The following is a 21938-nucleotide window of genomic DNA, read 5'->3' on the forward strand; positions in this document are numbered from 1 at the left end:
CAACCACAAGCTACTCTACAAAGTCTTTCACTTAGCATCCAGTACGAACCTGATTTTCTCAATCTGCCTGCATATTGAACTCCTCGATTGCCCATTTTACATGTCTTTTCTGTCTTTCATTGTGCTTTCTACCCCCATCTTGGCTACTGTTTGGAGGCCTGAATACAGTTTCCATGAGGGTTTATCCTTGCAGATTCTTAACTCTACCCACAAGAATTCTGCACTTTCTGATTGTATGAAACATCTTTCTCAGGATTTCATTTCACTTTTTTGCTGACAAACTCACCCCAGACCCTCTGCCCTTTTGCCTGTCCTTGTCCTTTGAAATAAGCCAGATAAACATCTACACCTTAACGCAACCCAATTAGTTCTTCAACTCCTGTTAAGTAAAATTTCCATCTTTGGCCATACAGACAAATTAGATCACTACTGCTAAGAAGCTTGTGGTGGTGGAGGATTTATTTTTGCTTTTCATTCCAAATTTGAGGAAAAGCCTTTTACTTCCAGAAGAAACATTTTTCTCCTTCAAAAACATCATTTTAAAGTTTCCCTTGATCTATAAACTAACTAAATAAAATAAACTAAAGTTGTGTTTATGCAACCTTTTGCCACACAATCAATCAGCATATAACATTTGTGATAGTTACTTGGGTATGAGCAAACCCCACTATAGAGGAGATTGCGGTCCTAGAAAATCATCCATATCACAATTTTCTGTAATGTGAAACCCTATTTTCCATTGAATCTCGTGATATATGGTGATGTGTTCCTATAAGATGTTTTTTCTTCCAAAGGTAATGGGTAGCATCTGTAGTTGAAGACGCAAGTAACTCAGATGCAGTAGGAAGTCCAACAGCTTCAGTTATTGTACAAAGTTTTCTCCAGCAATCATTCTTTGTAAAAACGTTAAATTTTAAATCCAGTGAAATTCCTTTATGCCTTTGTTTAGGTTTACAACTTGCACCTAAACTTGCTGTCTTTGCAAATCATATGGAAAACACTTGGAGAATTTAAAATAAAGTGCTGTTAGCAAAATTTCTGGCACTTAAAAAGAAATCACATTATCTGCGTATATATAAAGAAATGCAAGTTGGACGGAAAAATTCGTATTTTTTTGCATTTTGTTTATTTTTTATTGACTTTAATCACACACAAATTTCAAAAGAAGTTTCGTTCTATATTTTTTTATAAGGATGAATTTCTATAATCTGAGTAACCATAACATGAGTGTTGCCTGTATTCTTATTTCAGATTTGAGTCATTTTTCTAACTTAAGTAAGAATTCATAGCCATGTCTGTGTGATTAAGCATTCTTGGTAACCCAAGATAGTTCTGTCCTTCATTTAGGTGTTCTAGAAATAATAACAGAAGAAAGATGTGGACCTACTATGAAGTCACCAACATCTGGGCTGACCTGCAGTGAAAGGAAGCACTACAACAAATTATTACAAAATCTATATAAAACAATAAAGTGCCATTCTGCATGGTAAGATTGAAAACCTATAAAAGTGTGTTTAAGTCAATTGCATCTACTTATAAGTGCGTTCGAATAATCTTCTTCTAACAATATTAAAGGGAAAACACTTCCTTTCTGTTTAGAATTTGACAATATCAAAGAAAATTGCACGTTAACAAGGAAATCAGTGTCTTGAGGATAAAGTGGGAAGTTAAAAGTATTCATGTCAGTATGATTGCATGTAAAAAGAAAATGGAATTTTAAAAAAATTAATAAAGTCAGCTTGAGTGAAAAAATGGTAGTAGTTAAATTGGATTCTCCTTCACATTCTCTCTCCTCTTTCCCCGTCCTTGTGCTGTCTATGCCCACTCTGCTAGTGTTTTTCACTCTTCTCACAGGCTTACCAAGCCTCCATGTGGAAGCTCACCTAGTGCCCAGGTGCCCCTTATATGCCTGCACTGCTTCTACCACCTATACCCTTTCCTCAAGGGCATTCTTTTTCCCATTGTCCTGCATTTATGTATATATGTAACTTCCTATGTGTTCTATTTGTCTGTCAGCATCTAGAAGAGGGTACTGAGCCACGATGGGGACTTTGACCCAGAGGGGAGGAATTGCATCTCATGCATTTCTACACAGTAGAACATAGAACAATGCAGCATGATATGGGCCGTTCGGTCCATTATGTTGTGCATAGCAATATAAGCCATGATCTAACCCTCCCCTTCTACACAGCCCATAGCCCTCCATTTTTTTACATCCATATACCTATCTAAGAGACTTTTAAATGTCCCTATTGTGTCACCTCCAACAATGCATTCCAGGCACCCATTATGTAAATAAAACACCAAAAGAACTACCTTTGATATTTCCCTTTATTTTTCCGCCACTCACCTTAAATAGGTTCATTTACTTTTGGCCATTATCACCCTAGAGAAAAAGATGCTAGCTGTCCACTCTGTCTATGTCTCTCGTAATCTTGTACATCTCTATCAAGTTGCCTCTCATCCTCTGTTTCTCCAAAGAGAAAAATACTAGCTTGCTCAACGTTTCCTCATAAGACTTTTTATAATCCAGGCAGTATACTGATAAATCTCTGTAACCTCTATAAAGATTTCACATCCTTCCTATAATGAGACAACTAGGACTGAACACAATACTTTAAATGTGGTCTAATTATAGTTTTATAGAACTACAACATTATCTCGTGGCACTTCAACTTGGTCCCTTTACTAATGAAGACCAGTACGCCATACCCCTTAATTATCCTATCAACATGTGCAGCAACGTTGAGGGATCTGTGGACTTGGACGCCAAGATCCTACTGTTGCTCCATACTGCAATGAATCTCACCATTTAACCTGGTACTCCGCCTTCAGGTTCAATTTTCCGCAGTGTATCACTTCACATTTTTCCATATTGAACTCCATCTGCTTTTCTGCCCAACTCTGCATCCTGTCAATATTCTGTTATAACCTGTGTCAACCTTCTACACATCTGTAACACCTCCAGTCTTCCTGTCATCGGCAAACTTACTAACCCATCCTTGTACTTCACAAAGAGCAGGGGTCCCAGAACAGATACTTGTAGAACACCTCTAGTCACTGATCTCCAGTCAGAAATTGATCCATCTACTAATATTCACTGCCTCCTGTGGACAAGCCAATTCAAAATCTACACAACTGGGTTTCTATGGATCCCCTGATTTTTTTTGGTGAGCTTACCATGTGGAACTTTGTTAATTGCTTTACTAAAATCCACATATACTAACAAAGAAGGGGAGAGAACTGAATCTGGGGACTAGATCAGAAGAAACACAATGTCCCAGTAATCTGTAAATCTGAAAAAGTTACTTTACTCTTTCAGAAATGGTATACATTAGCTCTTTTCTCATTGCTTATTGTGATCTCAAAAATGAGGGTAAGGTTCTATTTGCTGTCTTGAGAAGTAAGCCCTTCTGAATTGCTATAGTTCTTCTGATGGTGCTACCACAATGGATTTGGTTATGGAACAGCAGATACATGTAGAAAACTCTGTTAATAATGTTATGTTAACAATTTTAGTTATACTTTAATTTTAACAAAAATAAATTTGAAGCATGTCTTTCATGTTCAGATTGTTCCAAGTTATTTCAATACTTGTGAATCTTAGTTGTATTTTGCAGACAAACAACTTTGACTACTCAATTATCCATTTTTGGGTAATAAACCTAAGAAAATAGATATTCTTCGCAGAGAGAAGATTATTTGCAAATTTTAACTTCAATTTTAAACAATTTTATGTTTTTTTTAAAATCATAAGTGTTGATGATGATGATTATCATTGCTCCAATGAAGAGCTAGAGGGATATTTGAGTGAGGAAGAATTCTCAGCCTATGAGAAACAAAACATTGGAACACAAGTTTACACTGAAACTGGTAAGTATTAATGAATGTTGAGCTGCTTTTACTGTTGGATATATTGTAATATAATGCAATTTGCTTACAGTATAATCTGGTAAGGAGATAAAAACAACATGTTTTCAGCTTGGAGGAAATGGATTATAAACAAATTAGTGTTTGAGATTTTTTTCCTTTTGCAGTTGAACGTTGATGTGGTGTGCTAGGGCTTTGATTTATCAGGTTTTCTACTAATTGCCAATAGCTTGGTATGGGATCTGAACCTTTATAAAAACAGTTATAGATAAGCATGTCCTCACAAATTCATTCAGAGTCTTCCTCAACCAGAAGCTCTGGATGAACCTGCTGAGGACCAGATCAGATGTACTCCGGTCTAGTGACTAAGTAAGGAACAAGATGTCAAGATACAATCTCCAGAAAGCCATCTCGCGGGTGAGGCGGCAATTTCAGACAAACTTAAATCACTGAAGGATGCACAATATCTGTGGTAATGCTATTACCTCTTACAGAGTGAAACCAAGCAAGGTAGGTGACAACAAGGCTTCACTTCCAGATGAGCTCAGTGCCTTCTATGCTCGCTTTGCCATTCAAAACGTGCAGGAACCTTCACGAACACCAACAGCCTCTGATGACCCTGTGATTTCAGTTTCTGAGGCCACAATAAGAGCTTCCTTCAGGAGGGTGAAGCCACGGAAAACATCCGGCCCAGATGGGGTACCTGGCCGAGCACTAAAGACCTGTGCTGATCAACTGGCTGGAATGAGAATGGATATTTTTAACTTCTCTCTGAAGTAGCCACCTGCTTCCAGCAGTTCTTAATTATACTAGTGCTTAAGAAGAACATGATAACCTGCTTCATTGACCATCGTCCAGTAGCTCTTGTATACACTGCGATGAAGGGCTTTGAGAAGTTGATGTTGGAAATATCAACTCCTGTCTGATGGGTGACTTGGATCTGCTCCAATTTGCCTACCAGTACAACAGGTCCACAGCAGATGCCATTTAATTGCCTTTTCACTCAACCCTGGAACACCTAGACAGTGAAGATGCATACCTTAGGATGCTCTTTATTGACTGCAGGTCTGCATTCAAAACTATCATCCCCTCAAAACTAATCAATAAGCTTCAAGACCTTGACCTCAATACCCCCTTATACAATTGCATCTTCAATTTCCTCACTTGCAGACACCAGTCAGTTTGGATTAGGAGCAACACCTACACAAATTCCATCAGCACAGGTGCACCTCAAGGCTGTGTGTTTAGCCCCATGCTTTGCTTACTTTATAGTGAGGCTAAGCTCAGGTCCAATGCCATATTTAAGTTTGCTGACGATGCCATTGTTATCAGCCAAATCAAAGGTTTTGACGAATCACCATGTAGGAGAGAGATTGAAAATGTGGCTGGGTGATGCCACAAGAACAACCTCTCACTCAATGGCAGCAAGACCAAGGAGCTAATTATTGACTTCAGAAGGAAGAAACCTAAGGTCCATGAGCCATTTCTCTTCAGGGGATCAGAGGTGGAGAGGGTCAGCAATTTTAAATTCTATGGTGTTATCATTTCAGAGATCTGTCCTGGGCCCAGCACTTAAGTGCAATTACAAAGAAAGCACAATAGCACCCCTACTTCCTTTGAAATCTCAAGATTCGGCATGATTAGATTAGATTATGAGGACACACAGTCCTCTTTTATTGTCATTTAGTAATGCGTGCATTAAGAAATGATACAATGTTTCTCCAGAATGGTAGCACAGAAACACAAGACAAACCGACTGAAAAACTGACAAAAACCACATAATTGTAACATATAGTTACAACAGTGCAAAGCAATACCGTAATTTGATAAAGAACAGACCATGGGCATGGTAAAAAGTCTCAAAGTCTCTCGAAAGTCCCATCGTCTCAAGCAGACGGTGAATCTCTAGTGCCGCAAACTTGTTGATGCAGCATCCTGGAAGCACCTGACCACAGTCCGACTCCGAGTTCGCCCGAAAACTCTGAACCTCCGACCAGCTCTCCGACACTGAGCACCACATCTGCCGAGCGCTTCGACCCCAGCCCCGGCAACAGGCAATAGGCAAAGCCGAGGATTTGGGGCCTTCCCCTCTGGAAATTCTCGATCGCACAGTAGCAGCAGCAGCAAAGCGGGCATTTCAGAAGTTTCTCCAGGTGTTCCTCCGTGCTTCTCATGGCTGTCTCCATCAAATCAGGATTGTGCACTGCCCCTAGTTAACACATATGATATAATTCGGAACGGCCACGCGCGCTGCGTCGCGCCATCTTCTCCTCCCTCCTTTGGCAAGCTTCTGTAGATGAGTGGTGGTACTGCTTGCATCACAGCCTGGTATGGAAACACCAATGCCCTTGAATGGAAAATCGTACAACAAGTAGTAGATACGGCCCAGTCCATTATTGGTAAAGCCCTCCCCACCGTTGAGCATATCAACACGGAGCACTGTCACAGGAAAGCAGCATCCATCATCAGGATCCTTGCCACACAGGCCATGCTCTCTTCTCGCTGCTGCCATCAAGAAGAATGTACAATAACCTCAGGACCCACACCACCAGGTTCTGGAACAGTAATTACCACTCAACCATCAGGCTCTTGAACCAGTGGGAATAACTTTACTGAACTTCACTTGCCCCATCACTGAACCTATGGACTCACTTTCAAGGAGTCTTCATCTCAAGTTCTCAATATTTATTGATTATTTATCATTATTATTTTTCATTTTGTATTTGCACAGTTTGTTGCCTTTTGCACATTGTTTTTCTTTTATCCATCATGTTGTGTGTGGTCTTTCATTAATTCTAATATGTTTTTTGGATTTACTGAATATGCCCATAAGAAAACAAATCTCTTGGTGGTATACGGTGAAATGTATGTATTTTGATAATAAATATACTTTGAGCCTGGTCCAATCACCCAAGATTAATGTATTCTGTAGTTTTGCTATAATTCCACCTCCAAAAGTACAAGTAACTGAGTATTACACATTTAACATTGTTGTTTGGAAACTTAGCTCCAATCTATTTTCAGTGTTAAACAATGCTTTTTTCCGGAATAAAATTAGAAAACGCAATTTCCAGTTAGCTTTTTCAATATAATTTCCAAAATTTTGTTGGATACCTCCTGGCATGAATCACTCTTGGAATGTATGGGATGATTAAAAAAAAAAAAATCCTTTGCAGTGTTCATTTTGGTGCACTGGAGGGATACATAGATTGTTTTTGTTTCCTGTGAGTGCGTGTCTATGCATAATAATAGACTAAGACAACTGTGCTATTCCAAAGAGCGCTGTATGAGGTCGTTCTTACCCTCGGCCATTAAGCTCTATAATGCATCAACCTATAGCTGGGAAAGTGATGACCCCCTCCTGTTAGACTGTTTATGGTAACTTTATTTTTTATTCTTTCTACTTCTGTTCTAGTATTTGTATCTGTGCACTTGTAATGCTACTATGCTAGGAAGTCTGCAGATATGTTATTTGCTTATCTTTAATTTTTACAATTCTTTGAACTTTGATTTCAGCCAAATAGATTTTTTTTCACAATAGGTTTTTTGAGCTTATTGAGCAGCTAAATTTAAAATATGTTGTCATTCAGTATATTGGATGTTTGTGCTCCTAGACTTTCTACATCTCTAAAAGAGAATGTACTTTATGACTTCAGTTGGCCCAAAACGTTGACTATACTCTTTTCCGTAGATGCTGCTTGGCCTGCTGAGTTCCTCCAGCATCTTGTATGTGTTGCTTGGATTTACCATCCATTCTTCTTTGCTTTTAAGAAGCTAGCAGTAAGTGGTGTACCTGAACTTCAGTACTTGGGCTATTAGATAGAAAAGATAATGAACAATCAATGATATATCTCCAGACTAGGGTGGTGTGTGCCTGCCTTGGTGGGAACTATAAGTGATTGAAGTGTGTTGCTCATTGACCCTAAAAGCGTCAAAGTACCTGGTCGTTTTCATTTTCTTTGAGCCTGAGGCATAGAAGGTAGCAAAAGAGTCTTAGTTTAGTCTAAGAACCTTGATTGACCGTTGGCAAGAACTATCTTTCCAAAAGACTGAAGCAGATGAATGAAGTTGTATGTGCAGGCAGAAAAATGTGTTTGTATGAAAGCAAAATGAAGGCACCATGTTTGTATACAAGTTGCAAGAGAAAGGTTTTACTTTTTCAATTTGTAACAATGTGCAAAACAAGTTCCTTGCCTCACCAAAGAATTTTCACCTTGTTTTTATTTTTAGATGTTACCTTGCCTTCAGGCTTAGCTTCCAGCAATTTTCCATCAGCAGTAATTCATGTAAATGACAGCATTACAGAGTTAAAGAATGGAGGCCTTTCAGAGTCTTGGGAAAATCCCTGTCTTTTACCAGTTGAAATAGAACAAATTCATAATGAGCTAACATCCATCTGGCAACACTTACAGGTAAGTTTACGGTGCAATAATAGCACAGTCCATGATTGTTAAAGTTAGTTTCAAAAGTCAATTTCATGGTCATAACTGCAAAAAAAAAACAGAGCACTTAAGTATTTCTTGATCAAGCACTAACCTTTAAAGGAAGCCAACTTTTTCATTTTTCTGTTTCAATTCATTATTTTTAATATACTGACAAACCTGCTGAAATTATACTTTCTTGGGCTTCTTTTAATTGATCACAATGCATATTCCTGAACATGAAAGAAAGCAATGAATACTGCTGCTACCAGCTGAATTTTTAAATGGGTTATGAAGCAATGTGCACTGCGTACTTTCATTACTATTGCATTACGTATTGATATGAATTGTAGAGGCTGTAATTGCATTTGAGAAAACTGCTTGAAGTACAAATTTAGGAACAAATCTGGTCAGATGAAATCAAAATGTCTTGATCAATATCTCTTCAAATTGACTGGTGGCTGGCATTTGATAAGAGCATTGGAAGTAAAGGGAGGTACAGATGATATGCAAACATGAGCCAGGTTCTACCATTCAATCAGATTGTTGCTGGTATTTCACAAGTCACTTTCTTGATGAATTTCCATATCCTTTCATTCCAAAATCAATTTATGTTCAACCATTGAAAATTTATGTCCTCTTATAGTATAATATTTCAAAGATTTATACTTTTATAGAGTGTGGAACTTTCTACTCATTTCGCATTTAAACAGCTCACACCTCAGTCTGACACTCAACTATAGTTCTCGCTCCTTACCCTGAGTCCACACTTCATTGTTCTAGACTCTGCCGCTAAAGAAAGGTTGTTCAGAATCTTGAGTATTTCAGAGACCCATTATCCTTCTAAGCTTCATTAAATCTAGGCAATTCTATTAACTTAAACTGAATTGACTTTATTACATCCTTCATATACATGAGTAAAATTTTTACATTACATCTCTATCTAAATGTGCAATTTATAGTAATTTATAATAAATGGTGTGTACAACAAGACAGTAACAAGATGGTTAAATATGAACAGTCAATATAACATAGAAAAACAGTTGTGTCAGCATGAATTAAGCAGTCTGATGGCCTGGTGGAAGAAGCTGTCCCGGAGCCTGTTGGTCCTGGCTTTTATGCTGCGGTACCGTTTTCTGGATGGTCGCAGCTAGAACAGTGTGTGGTTGGGGTGACCTGGGTCCCCAATGATCCTTCGGGCCCTGTTTACACACCTGTCTTTGTAAATGTCCTGAATAGTAGGAAGTTCACATCTACAGATGTGCTGGGCTGTCCGCACCACTCTCTGCAGAGTCCTGCGATTGAGGGAAATACATTTCTCATGCCAGGCAGTGATGCAGCCAGTCAGGATGCTCCCAGTTGTGCCCCTATAGAAGTTCTTAGGATTTTGGGGCCCACACCAAACTTCTTCAACTGTCTGAGGTGAAAGAGGCGCTGTTGTGCCTTTTTCACCACACAGTCAGTATGTATAGATCACGTGAGATCCTCAGTGATGTTTATGCTGAGGAACTTAAAGCTGTTCAACCTCTCAACCCCAGGTCCATTGATGTCAATAGGGGTTAGCCTGTCTCCATTCCTCCTGTAGTCCACAATCAGCTCCTTTGTTTTTGCGACAATGAGGGACAGGTTGTTTTCTTGACACCAGTTTGTCAGGGTGATGACTTCTCTGTAGGCTGCCTCTTTATTATTTGAGATTAGACCAATCAGAGTAGTGTTGTCAGCAAATTTAATTAGCAGATTGGAGCTGTTAATGGCAACATAGTCATGGGTATGCAGAGAGTAAAGGATGGGAGCTTAGTACACAGCCCTGAGGGGCAGAGTTGAGGGAGCCCACTCTTACCACCTGCTTGCGATCTGACAGGAAGTCCAGGATCCAGCTGCACAAGACAGGGTAATGGCCGAGGTCATCACGACTGGAATAGAGGTGATCAGTAAACTATAAGTCACTTATCAGTGGCTAATACACTCAATTTCGTTTCTAAAAGGGTTTATCTAACGAATTTAATATTAAACCCACAGCACATATTTTCCTCATGTGAATATAGTGATGTCAATTATAAGTCATAAGGGGGTTCCTTGTATCTAGCCTGTTCCGCAATTTAGTTTTCATTGCACTCATTGCAGAAAACTCCGCTTCGCAGAGATATGATGTTGGAAATGGAAGCAACGTTTTCTGTGCTTTCGTGGCTATCTCAGGATATTCAGCCTTGACTTTGATCCAGAATGCCGGCAGAGATGTTATGTCAAACATACCGTCATTTGCAAGCTCGAGGAGTTGATCTTCTTCCCGCGCTGACATGGATGATTCACCGGAGACATTCACAAATGGGTCACGGACCCATTCCTTTGCACGTCTTGGGTCATTTGCGGTTGGGAAATAACGCTCAAATTCTGTCGACAGCGAAGATTAGTGTTCGTGCACCAGCTGTGAGAAGAACAGTGCAGCCTCAGTCTCTCCCAAATTCCCAGCTAATGTTGGGAACATGTCAGATATGCCCCCTGTCTACTCGCCATCCCCACAGTTCCAGTTTGGCTGTGAAAGCAGATACTTTATCTGCCAACTTGAAGACAGTTGCCCTTCTCCCCTGAAGTGATAAATTGAGTTCATTGAGCAGGTTGAAGGTGTCACACAGATAAGCGAGTTTTGCTATCTACTCCTCGTCACTGAAGTGTGCTGCCAGAGGTGACTTTTTTCTTGAACAAATCTCTGTAGCTGCTCTCTTATCTCAAAAACCCTGGCTAGGGCTGTCCCCTTGATAGCCACCTGACCTCGGTGTGTAAGAGAAGGCGTTTGTGCTCTGCATCCATTTCCTGGCAAAGCTGCTCAAACAGACGTGAGTTAAGAGCTTTTACTTTGATGTGATTGATAACTTCAACAACACACTCAATACGCTGTTAAGATCAGGTGACATTTTTCGGCTAGCCAGCATTTCCCTGTGTGTGACGCAGTGTGTAGACTGGCATTCAGGAGCAACCTCTGACTCGGGTAGTGAAACCAGACTCGTTAAGCTGTTCCAACAGCTGTGCTTCAATGTCCTCCACTATGTCATCGATTCTCCTTGAAACTGTGGTAGCTGAAAGAGAAACCTGTGCCATCTTGTTAGCTGCAGCTTCTTCCAACAGTTAACGGCACGTCCTTGGCAGCAGACAGAATCAGTTCTTCACTAACAGTGAAAGGCTTCTTAGCCTTAGCAATACGGCTAGCCACTAAGTACGACGCTCTCAGACCAGCAGCATTTGTGGAGGTGGTGGTTCTTAGCACTTGTTTCTGTCCCGCTTGCTCACGTTTTTTTCCGTTCAAAAAACTTAACAGGTTTGTCTTTAAGTGCAAGGTGCTTGGACTCAAGGTACCAAAGCAGTTTTGAGGGCTTCATTGCCTCATTAGACAGCTTGTCTCCACGTATCACACACAGGAGACTTGGAGCGTGTGAGTCACCGGTTGCAATAAAGCCATATTTTTTGTACGACTCGTCGTACTTTCTGTTGTAGGAAGCTTTCTCTTTTTTTTACAGTCTCGGCCTCAGCTGTCTCTGCATTATCATCATCGTTAGGCCTTTTATGTCCCCTACCATCTCTTCCAAAGAAACTCTCAAGCGACGTTTGTTTTTCACTCATCGAGTAGTTGCAGGTTAATGACCGACTGATGAACTCATGTGCGTTCAAGTTCAACAGTGGGCGTGACAGGGAATGAGGAAAGGTGCAGTTGACTCATATTGTTTCCTTGCGGCCCGGTAGCACATGCTTCGCGGCCCGGTGGTTGGGGACCACTGCACTAGCTGAGTGAAAGACATTAAACAATCCCCCATAAAATTTTAAAAAGTTATTATTCCTTTGGTTTTCCAAATTAAAAAGGTCTGATCGGAAATTAATGGTTTAAAAAATATTAAGATAGATTTTACTAGAAAGAAGAAAGTTATTAAACTCAAAAAATCTACGAAACTGAAACCAAATTCTTAATGTATGTTTAATAATGGGATTGAGGTCTCGACTACCAATCTTAGAAAGCAAAAAAGGAAGAGAAGCTCCCAGTAAAGAGGCCAAAGAATACCCCTTCACCGAGTCTTTCTCCAAATCCACCCCTAAAGGACAGTCATGTATGTCTGAATAATGAATCCAAAACAAAATATATCGAATATTAATTGCCCAGTAATACATTCTAAAATTTGGCAAAGCCATACCACCATGTTTTTTTAATTTCTGCAATAGAGATTTACTTAATCTAGGGTTTTTATTATTCCACATATAAGATAAAATTTTAAGAGTCTATTCTATCAAAAAACTGTTCAGGAACAAAGGAAGGGATTGCTTGAAATACATATAAGAACTTCGGTAGCACTATCATTTTAATTTGACCAATTAATGATAATGCCATAGGAGACCATTCAGAAAGTATTTGTTGCGTGTATTCAATTAATGGAAGAAAGTTATACTTGTACAGGTCCTTAAAATTTTTGGTAATTTTAATACCAAGATAAGTAAAGTTATTTTTAGCAATGCTAAAAAGAATTTGATCATATTGATCCAAGTAGTTATTAATACAAAATAACTCACCTTTGTGCAAATTTAATTTATATCCAGAAAAGCTACTAAATTCAGAAAATATAGATAACATAGAAGGAATAGATTTCTTAGGATCTGAAATATAAACTACCAAGTCATCTGCATACAACGAAACCTTATGCACTTTATCTTCTCTCTTAATACCTTGAACATTGTTGGAGTCCGGAAAGGCAATAGCAAGAGGTTCTAAAGCCAGATTGAATAACAGCGGACTAAGAGGACAACCCTGCCGGGTACCTCTTTATAGCCTAAAATAAGGAGATTTTCGATTGTTATAATTGCCGCCATAGAAGCTTGATAGATCAGCTTAATCCAGGAAATAAAACCTGGACCAAAATTAAATCTTTCTAAAACTTCGAATAAATAGGGCCACTCTACCTTATCAAAGGCTTTCCCTGCATCAAGGGAAACAACACATTCGGATTCTTTAGATGGAGAGGAATGAATAATGTTCAATAATCTCTGAATATTAAAATATGAGTATCTATTCTTAATAAATCCTTAGAAATAACCTTAGGTAAAATATTCTTGAGCCTGTTACGAAAATCTTAGAAAGAATTTTAGAATCCACATTTAGTAAGGAAATTGGTCTGTAAGAGGCACGTTCAGATAAATCTTTTTATTTTTTGGGAATTAATGAAATTGATGCCTCTTAGAAAGTTTTTGGAAGGGTCCTGGAGGATATAGAATCAGTGAAAATTTGGCATAAATGAGGTGTAAGTATTTCAGTAAAAGTCTTAAAAAAATTCTACTGTAAATCTATCCGGTCCTGGAGCTTTACCTGTTTGAAAAGAGGATATAGCCCTTGCTATTTCCTCACGTTTAATAGGTGCATCTAATGTATTCATGTCTTGAATAGAAATTTTGGGTATATTCAATCTTTGCAAGAATCTATTCATAAAAGTAGTATTGTCTGGAAAATCAGATTTATAAAGGTTAGAGTAAAAATCCAGAAATACCTTATTAATTTCATAGAAACATAGAAACATAGAAAATAGGTGCAGGAGTAGGCCATTCGGCCCTTCGAGCCTGCACCGCCATTTATTATGATCATGGCTGATCATCCAACTCAGAACCCAGCCTTCCCTCCATACCCCCTGACCCCTGTAGCCACAAGGGCCATATCTAACTTCCTTTTAAACATAGCTAATGAACTGGCCTCAACAGTTTGCTGTGGCAGAGAATTCCACAGATTCACCACTCTCTGTGTGAAGAAGTTTTTCCTAATCTCGGTCCTAAAAGGCTTCCCCTCTATCCTCAAACTGTGACCCCTCGTTCTGGACCTCCCCAACATCGGGAACAATCTTCCCGCATCTAGCCTGTCCAATCCCTTTAGGATCTTATACGTTTCAATCAGATCCCCCCTCAATCTTCTAAATTCCAACGAGTACAAGCCCAGTTCATCCAGTCTTTCTTCATATGAAAGTCCTGCCATCCCAGGAATCAATCTGGTGAACCTTCTTTGTACTCCCTCTATGGCAAAGATGTCTTTCCTCAGATTAGGGGACCAAAACTGCACACAATACTCCAGGTGTGGTCTCACCAAGGCCTTGTACAACTGCAGTAGTACCTCCCTGCTCCTGTACTCGAATCCTCTCGCTATAAATGCCAGCATACCGTTCGCCTTTTTCACCGCCTGCTGTACCTGCATGCCCACTTTCAATGACTGGTGTATAATGACACCCAGGTCTCGTTGCACCTCCCCTTTTCCTAATCGGCCACCATTCAGATAATAATCTGTTTTCCTATTTTTGCCACCAAAGTGGATAACCTGACAATCTGGTGTTTAAGTTCTATCAGTTCTTCATATTTTCAAAATCTGCCTTCTAGCCATAGATGCTTTAAGTTGACTGGCCAACAATTTACCTGACTTATCCCCATGTATATAAAATTGACTTTTAGATTTCAAAAGTTGCTGCTCAATGGGAAAAGTCAGAAGCAGGTATAGACCTTCACTGGGTGTTACTGAATAAACTTTATCTATTTCTTTAATGCTGTTAGTAATCACTAAAAGTTCCGCTTTAGTTTTCCTTCTTAAAGCTACTGAATATGAGATTATCTGCCCCCTAAGGAAAGATTTCATTGCATCCCAAATACCCAAATTTTACATATCCTCAGTTGTATTTAATTCAAAAAATAGAGAAATTTGCTCTTTAATAAAACTTACAAATGCTGAATCATGCAAGAGTGTAGCATTAAATCTCCACTGAGATGCATTCTGTATATTATCAGGGAACTTCAGTATTAGTTTTGTGGGCACATAATCCGACAACGCAATAGCGTCATATGCACAGTCAACAACAAAAGGCACCAGTCGCGAGTCCAACAAAAAATAATCAATTCTCGAATATTTATGATGTATATGTGGAACAAAAAGAAAAATCCTTACCTTTAGGATGGAGAAATCTCCAAATATCGACTAGGCCGTATTCTAGTAAGAAAGAATTAATACAGATCACAGCCTTATTAGGAAGCCATGGATTGGTTGATGATCTATCAATCGAAGAATTGAGACAACAGTTAAAGTGACTGCCAATGATCAATTTATATTTATTTAAGTTCAGCAAAGCAGAAAATAACTTCTTAAAAAATTACATTAGGTGCATACACACACACCAAAGCCATCTTTTGACCACATAACAAACCAGTAACAGTTAAGTATCTTCTAATTGAATCAGTGACAGTACTAAGATGTACAAAAGGGATTTTAAAATTAATAAAAATAGATACCTCTCTAATTTTAGTTACTGATGAAGAGTGAAACTGAGAGCCCCTCCAAAATTAAAAAAAAACGGTTTTCATCCTCCTTACGGATATGAGTCTCTTGTGCAAAAATAATATAAGCTTGAAGTGTTTTTAATTTCTTAAAGATCTTTCTATGCTTAATAGGTTGGTTCAAGCCATTCAGGTTCCAAGAGATTATATTAATTTTATTAACATCCATAATAAGGCTTTAATTTAAGATTTAATTTAAAATAGGTTAGTGCGCCGGCACAGACCACACCCACAGGGAAGAACAAATTATGGATTCGATCAGAGAGGAAAAAAAACAAGATGATTGATAGGAAAACGTCTTAGGACTGCCCAGTCGAAAAAACCTAAACTAATAGCGCCCCCCCCAGCCCGAAAACCATCCAATAGGCAGACAACATGCTAAACTATAATCCCTTAACCCTCCTCTCCAAGAGGGAGACTCTTTTTTAAAAAAAGTTGTGCGCTAACACCACTGACTAAAGACACAACAACACATACATGAAGAAATAAACAAATTCCAAATATTTTGATATTATGTCTAACAGAGGTTAAAACGTAGTTAACAGCAGCCATCTTAAATTCAGTTAATAAAAGTTGATCATATATTCAAAAAAGATAGATCCAACCAAATAATATGTTGTGACTAGTGTTAAAGTATTGCAAATCCTAAAGGAAAAAATAAAACAGCCAAAACGATGTCTGGGCAGTCATAAAATGCAGATTGAACTTTCAACAATCCAGCAACAAATGACTCCCAGCTGAGGATTAAGTGTTTAAGTTGCTTGTAAGACAGACTTAAACTCCTTTTTTAAATTTCCAAGCCCCTTCTAGGGAGTCAAATCGTTTTGGGCGGGTGTTAAACGGGAAAGTTCTCAAACGAGCTGGATAATGCAAAGAGGGATGACAGTTCTTCTTATAAAGTTCAGCCATCACTTCCCGATATTTAATTCTTTCTGCATAAACCTCTGGGGCAAAATCTTAAACTCTACTCCATTATAAATTAGCTTCCCTCGCTTCCTAGCATATCGAAGAATTACTTCTTTAGTAGTAAAGTAATGCAAACATGGAATCACAGGGCGAAGTTTCAACTCAACGGAAGGCTTCAGGCGGAGGATTCAGTGAGCTCTGTCTATCATCGGAGGAGCTTCAAGTATCTCACTAAAAAGTGTGTATAGCATATTCACGGAAAACTTTAGTGGCTCACCGGTTTCCATATTTTCAGGCAAACCCAGTATGTGTAAATTCATCCTACGACTTCTGCTTTCCAGATCCATCGTTTTCTTCTTAACTCTTAATAATTCTGAAGAAATCTCAACAATTTTCTTTTCCATAGTAGATATCTTTAATTCTTGTTCATTAATCACTTGATTCACTGTCTCCTGTTCTCTTCCGATTCTATTAGTGTCCTTTTTAAGCATCTGATATTGAAATTCCAGATTCCTCAAAGATTCCTGGACCAGCAGAAATGGTTTTTTTCAAGCCTTTCATTAGCATTCGTCACTTTATCAATCTTGGTGTCCACTATTCCGATCTTGGTATTAATATCTTGCATCAAAGGAAACGTTCTTTCTGAAGTAGAGACTTCCTCTGACTCCTTTGTTTGTTCAGCCTCGGGAGCAATTTTGCTACCTCTTAATTCGATTCCAGTTCGGGTTCCAGCCATTGTAATTAAATCGTAAATCCTTCACTAAAAGTAATAAATCTTCAAAGTTTAAACAAAACTAGCAGTGGAAAGTAAGTCGTAAAAGGAAGGAGTAGCGCCAACACGCGTCTTACTCCATGGGCTGCTGAAAGCCCAGTTTGGCAAAAGAATAAATCAGGGAAGGTAGTGGACCCATGGCTGACAAGAGAAATTAGGGATAGTATCAATTCCAAAGAAGAAGCATACAAATTAGCCAGAAAAAGTGGCTCACCTGAGGACTGGGAGAAATTCAGAGTCCAGCAGAGGAGGACAAAAGGCTTAATTAGGAAAGGGAAAAAAATTGAGAGACAACTGGCAGGGAACATAAAAACTGACTGTAAAAGCTTTTATAGATATGTGAAAAGAAAAAGATTGGTTAAGACAAATGTAGGTCCCCTACAGATAGAAACAGGTGAATTGATGATGGGGAGCAAGGACATGGTAGATCAATTGAATAACTACTTTGGTTCTGTCTTCACTAAGGAGGACATAAATAATCTTCCAGAAATAGTAGGGGACAGAGGGTCCAGTGAGATGAAGGAACTGAGGGAAATACATGTTAGTAGGGAAGTGGTGTTAGGTAAATTGAATGGATTAAAGGCAGATAAATCCCCAGGGCCAGGTGGTCTGTATCCCAGAGGGCTTAAGGAAGTAGCCCAAGAAATAGTGGATGCATTAGTGATAATTTTTCAATACTCTTTAGATTCTGGACTAGTTCCTGAGGATTGGAGGGTGGCTAATGTAACCCTGCTTCTTAAAAAAGGAGGGAGAGAGAAACCGGGGAATTATAGACCAGTTAGCCTAACATCAGTGGTGGGGAAACTGCTAGAGTCAGTTATAAGATGTGATAACAGCATATTTGGAAAGCGGTGAAATCATCGGGCAAAGTCAGCATGGATTTGTGAAAGGAAAATCATGTCTGACGAATCTCATAGAATTTTTTGAGGATGTAACTAGTAGAGTGGGTGGGGAGAACAAGTGGATGTGGTATATTTAGATTTTCAAAAGGTTTTTGACAAGGTCCCACGCAGGAGATTAGTGTGCAAAATTAAAGGACATGGTATTGGGGGTATGGTATTGATGTGGATAGAGAATTGGTTGGCAGACAGGAAGCAAAGAGTGGGAATAAACGGGACCTTTTCAGAATGGCAGGCGGTGACTAGTGGGGTACCGCAAGGCTCAGTGCTGGGTCCCCAGTTGTTTACAATTTATATTAATGACTTAGACGAGGCAATTAAATGCAGTATCTCCAAGTTTGCGGATGACACGAAGCTGGGCGGCAGTGTTAGCTGTGAGGAGAATGCTAAGAGGATGCAGGGTGACTTGGATAGGTTAGGTGAGTGGGCAAATTCATAGCAGATGCAATTTAATGTGGATAAATGTGAGGTTATCCACTTTGGTGGCAAAAACAGGAAGAGAGATTATTATCTGAATAGTGGCCAATTAGGAAAAGGGGAGGTGCAACGAGACCTGGGTGTCATTGTACACCAGTCATTGAAAGTGGGCATGCAGGTACAGCAGGCGGTGAAAAAGGCGAATGATATGCTGGCATTCATAGCAAGAGGATTTGAGTACAGGAGCAGGGAGGTTCTACTGCAGTTATACAAGGTGAGACCACACCTGGAGTATTGTGTGCAGTTTTGGTCCCCTAATCTGAGGAAAGACGTTCTTGCCATAGAGGGAGTACAAAGAAGGTTCACCAGATTGACTCCTGGGATGGCAGGACTTTCATATGATGAAAGACTGGATCAACTAGGCTTATAGTCGCTGGAATTTAGAAGATTGAGGGGGGATCTTATTGAAACGTATAAAATTCTAAAGGGATTGGACAGGCTAGATGCAGGAAGATTATTCCCGATGTTGGGGAAGTCCAGAACGAGGGGTCACAGTTTGAGGACAAAGGGGAAGCCTTTTATTCTCTGCCACAGGAAACAGTTGAGGCTAGTTCATTGGCTATATTTAAGAGGGAGTTAGATATGGCCCTTGTGGCTAAAGGGATCAGGGGGTATGGAGGGAAGGCTGGTACAGGGTTCTGAGTTGGATGATCAGCCATGATCATACTGAATGGCGGTGCAGGCTCAAAGGGCCAAATGGCCTACTCCTGCACCTATTTTTTATGTTTCTATGAAAGGAGACTGAGGTCATCAGCAAGCTTAAATAGGGCATTGGAGCTGTGCTTAGCCACACAGTCAAGTATAAAGTGAGCAGAGCAGGGGGGCTAAGCACAAAGCCTTGTGGTGCACATGTGCTGATGGAGATTGTGGTGGAGATGTTGTTGCCAATTTGAACTGACTGGGGTCTGCAAATGAGAAAACTGAGGATGCAATTGCAGAATGGGATATTGAAGCCATGGTCTTGAAGCTTAGATTAGTTTTGAGGGGATGATGGTATTGAATGCCAAGCTGTCCTGATAAAGAGCATCCTGATCCATGCATCTTTGCTGTCCAGATGTTCAAGTTTTGAGTGAAGAGCTAATGAAATGGCATATGCTGCAGAGCTTTTGTGCCAGTAAAAATAAGTGGAGTGGATCCAAGTTGCTTCTAGGGTAGAAGTTGATATTCTTCATCACCTATCTCTCAAAACGCTTCATCACTGTGGATGTAAGTGCTACTGGACAACAGCAATTGAGGCAGGTTACTATATTCTTTTTAGGCACTGGTATAACTGAAGTCTGCTTGAAGTAGGTAGGTATCCCAGACTGCCAAAACGAGTGGTTAAAGATTTCATTGAACACTCCAGTAGATCGCACGGGTCTTTAGTACTTAGCTAGCTACCCCATCTGGGCTGGATGCTTTCCATGGGTTCACCCTCCTGAAGGATGCTCTCAGAGACTGAATGAAGTCACAAGGTCATTGGAGGCTGTGGGAGTTTGTGATGGTGTTTGATGAGTGTTTTGATGGTCAAAGTGAGCATAGAAGTCATTGAGCTCATATGGAAGTGAAGCCTTGTTGTCGCTTGATTTCACTTTGTAAGAGGTGCTTGCTTGATAGCTGAGGCAGGGGTTGAATGCTTTCTTCATTGATTCAAGTTTAGTCCGGAATTACCATTTCGCCCGTAAGATGGCTTTCTGGAGATTGTACCTGGACCACTTGTAACTTTCTTGGTTGCCAGTCTTGAATCCCTCTGATCTGGTTCTCAGCAGATTGTGGTTCATCCAGGCCTCTGGCTGGGGAAGACTCTGACTGAGTTTGTGCAGTTACACTGGTCTACAACAGTTTTTATGAAGTCCATGACAACCATGATGTATTCATTCAGATGAGCCCTTGATCACGGCCCAGTCCTCCAATTGGAAGCAATCCTGCATCTGCTCCTGTGCCTCTTTGACCAGCTTTTTGTTGTCCTAATCTCTGGAGCATTGCCCTTTAGCCTCTGCCTGAATGTAAGTAGGAGAGGACAGCCAAGTGATCAGATTTCCCAAAGTGCGGAATATGTTCTTTAAGTTTACAGATGGAACTTTTTACATCTGGTATTAATAGTATGTTTAAAAATAATCAATCTTTCGATCAATGCAGCGCTGTTTAAATGGTATCATTACTAGGTCTTCAGTTCTTTACATTGCATAAACTAGGAATGTATTCCTTTATATTGTGGCAAGTTAAGGGGTGATTTGATAGACGTTTATAAGTCTGGAGGTATTTGATGGGGTGAGTCTGGAGTTTCAGAATTAACTGATTTAACAGACTTGGATCTAGGATATTTTGGAATTATTGCAAAATCTATTCAATCAAAGATGGTAAAGCTCCCATAAAAAGCAGTTGACTCTAGATGGTTAATCAATATATGTTTGCTAGCCAAGATTTGTATGAAGACTGAATGGGATATCTTATTAAAGAGAGAAATGTGTTTGAAGAGAAAAATCATCACCAGCACCCATGTTCCACTATTTCTGCATTTTTAATTTTAAAAAATAAGTGTTTCATACTGTGTGGAACAGGCCCTTCCAGCCCAACGAGCCGCACTGCTCATCAATCCACCAATTTAATCTTAGCCTAATCACAGGACAGTTTGCAATGACCAAGTAACCTGCTAACAGGTACGTCTTTTGGACTGCAGGAGGAAACAGGAGCACCTGGAGGAAACCCATGCGCTCACTAGAAGGATGTAAAACTTCTTGGAGAGGACTCCGTAATTGAACTTCGAACTCTGATGCCCCGAGCTATAATGGCATCATGCTAACTGTTGTGCTACCATGGCACCCTTCGAGTCCTTTAACTTTAGGATACAATCCATGTCTCAGAGCGAGTGGAAATATTCTAAATGGGTTTCTTTTACATAGTGAGCATTTTCCATTTGTCGTTTACTGTAGAATCTGGGACATGAATGCAAAATTATATATTAGAACAATCAACAGCTATTTTGATTTGGTTTTAACAATGTGAAGATTCATTATTTATATCTAATAGGTAAATGTTCTGATTTTCATGTAATGCAGAAAGAAAGCACAGCGCTACAGGAGTACAGATTTCAGGTACAAGCACATGAACAACATCTAGCTGCCAGAGAGGCTTTGCTCATCAAACATCAAGATGCAGTAACAAAGTTAAGAGGTGTGGAAGAAGAGGTTCATGCCAAGTTTGAGATTATGAAGGAGGTATGGTTAATTGCATTTAAATATAACTTGTAAAGCAATTATTATGACTTTTTAAACACAT

At 39.5% G+C, this 21938-nt stretch overlaps 1 protein-coding gene across 2 annotated transcripts in view; it reads left to right on the forward strand.

Moving 5' to 3' along the window:
* LOC134349555 (coiled-coil domain-containing protein 138-like) overlaps nucleotides 1–21938 on the forward strand; it is a 66345-nt gene that overhangs the window by 9284 nt on the left and 35123 nt on the right. For both annotated transcript variants that reach the window (XM_063054060.1, XM_063054062.1), the window contains exons 3-6: nucleotides 1348–1486; nucleotides 3758–3873; nucleotides 8101–8282; nucleotides 21719–21877. In XM_063054060.1, the coding sequence (XP_062910130.1) occupies nucleotides 1348–1486; nucleotides 3758–3873; nucleotides 8101–8282; nucleotides 21719–21877 (596 nt within the window). The remainder of the gene's footprint in view (nucleotides 1–1347; nucleotides 1487–3757; nucleotides 3874–8100; nucleotides 8283–21718; nucleotides 21878–21938) is intronic.

This window comes from Mobula hypostoma, chromosome 7 (assembly GCF_963921235.1).
Source record: "Mobula hypostoma chromosome 7, sMobHyp1.1, whole genome shotgun sequence".
NCBI classification, from domain to species: domain Eukaryota; kingdom Metazoa; phylum Chordata; class Chondrichthyes; order Myliobatiformes; family Myliobatidae; genus Mobula; species Mobula hypostoma.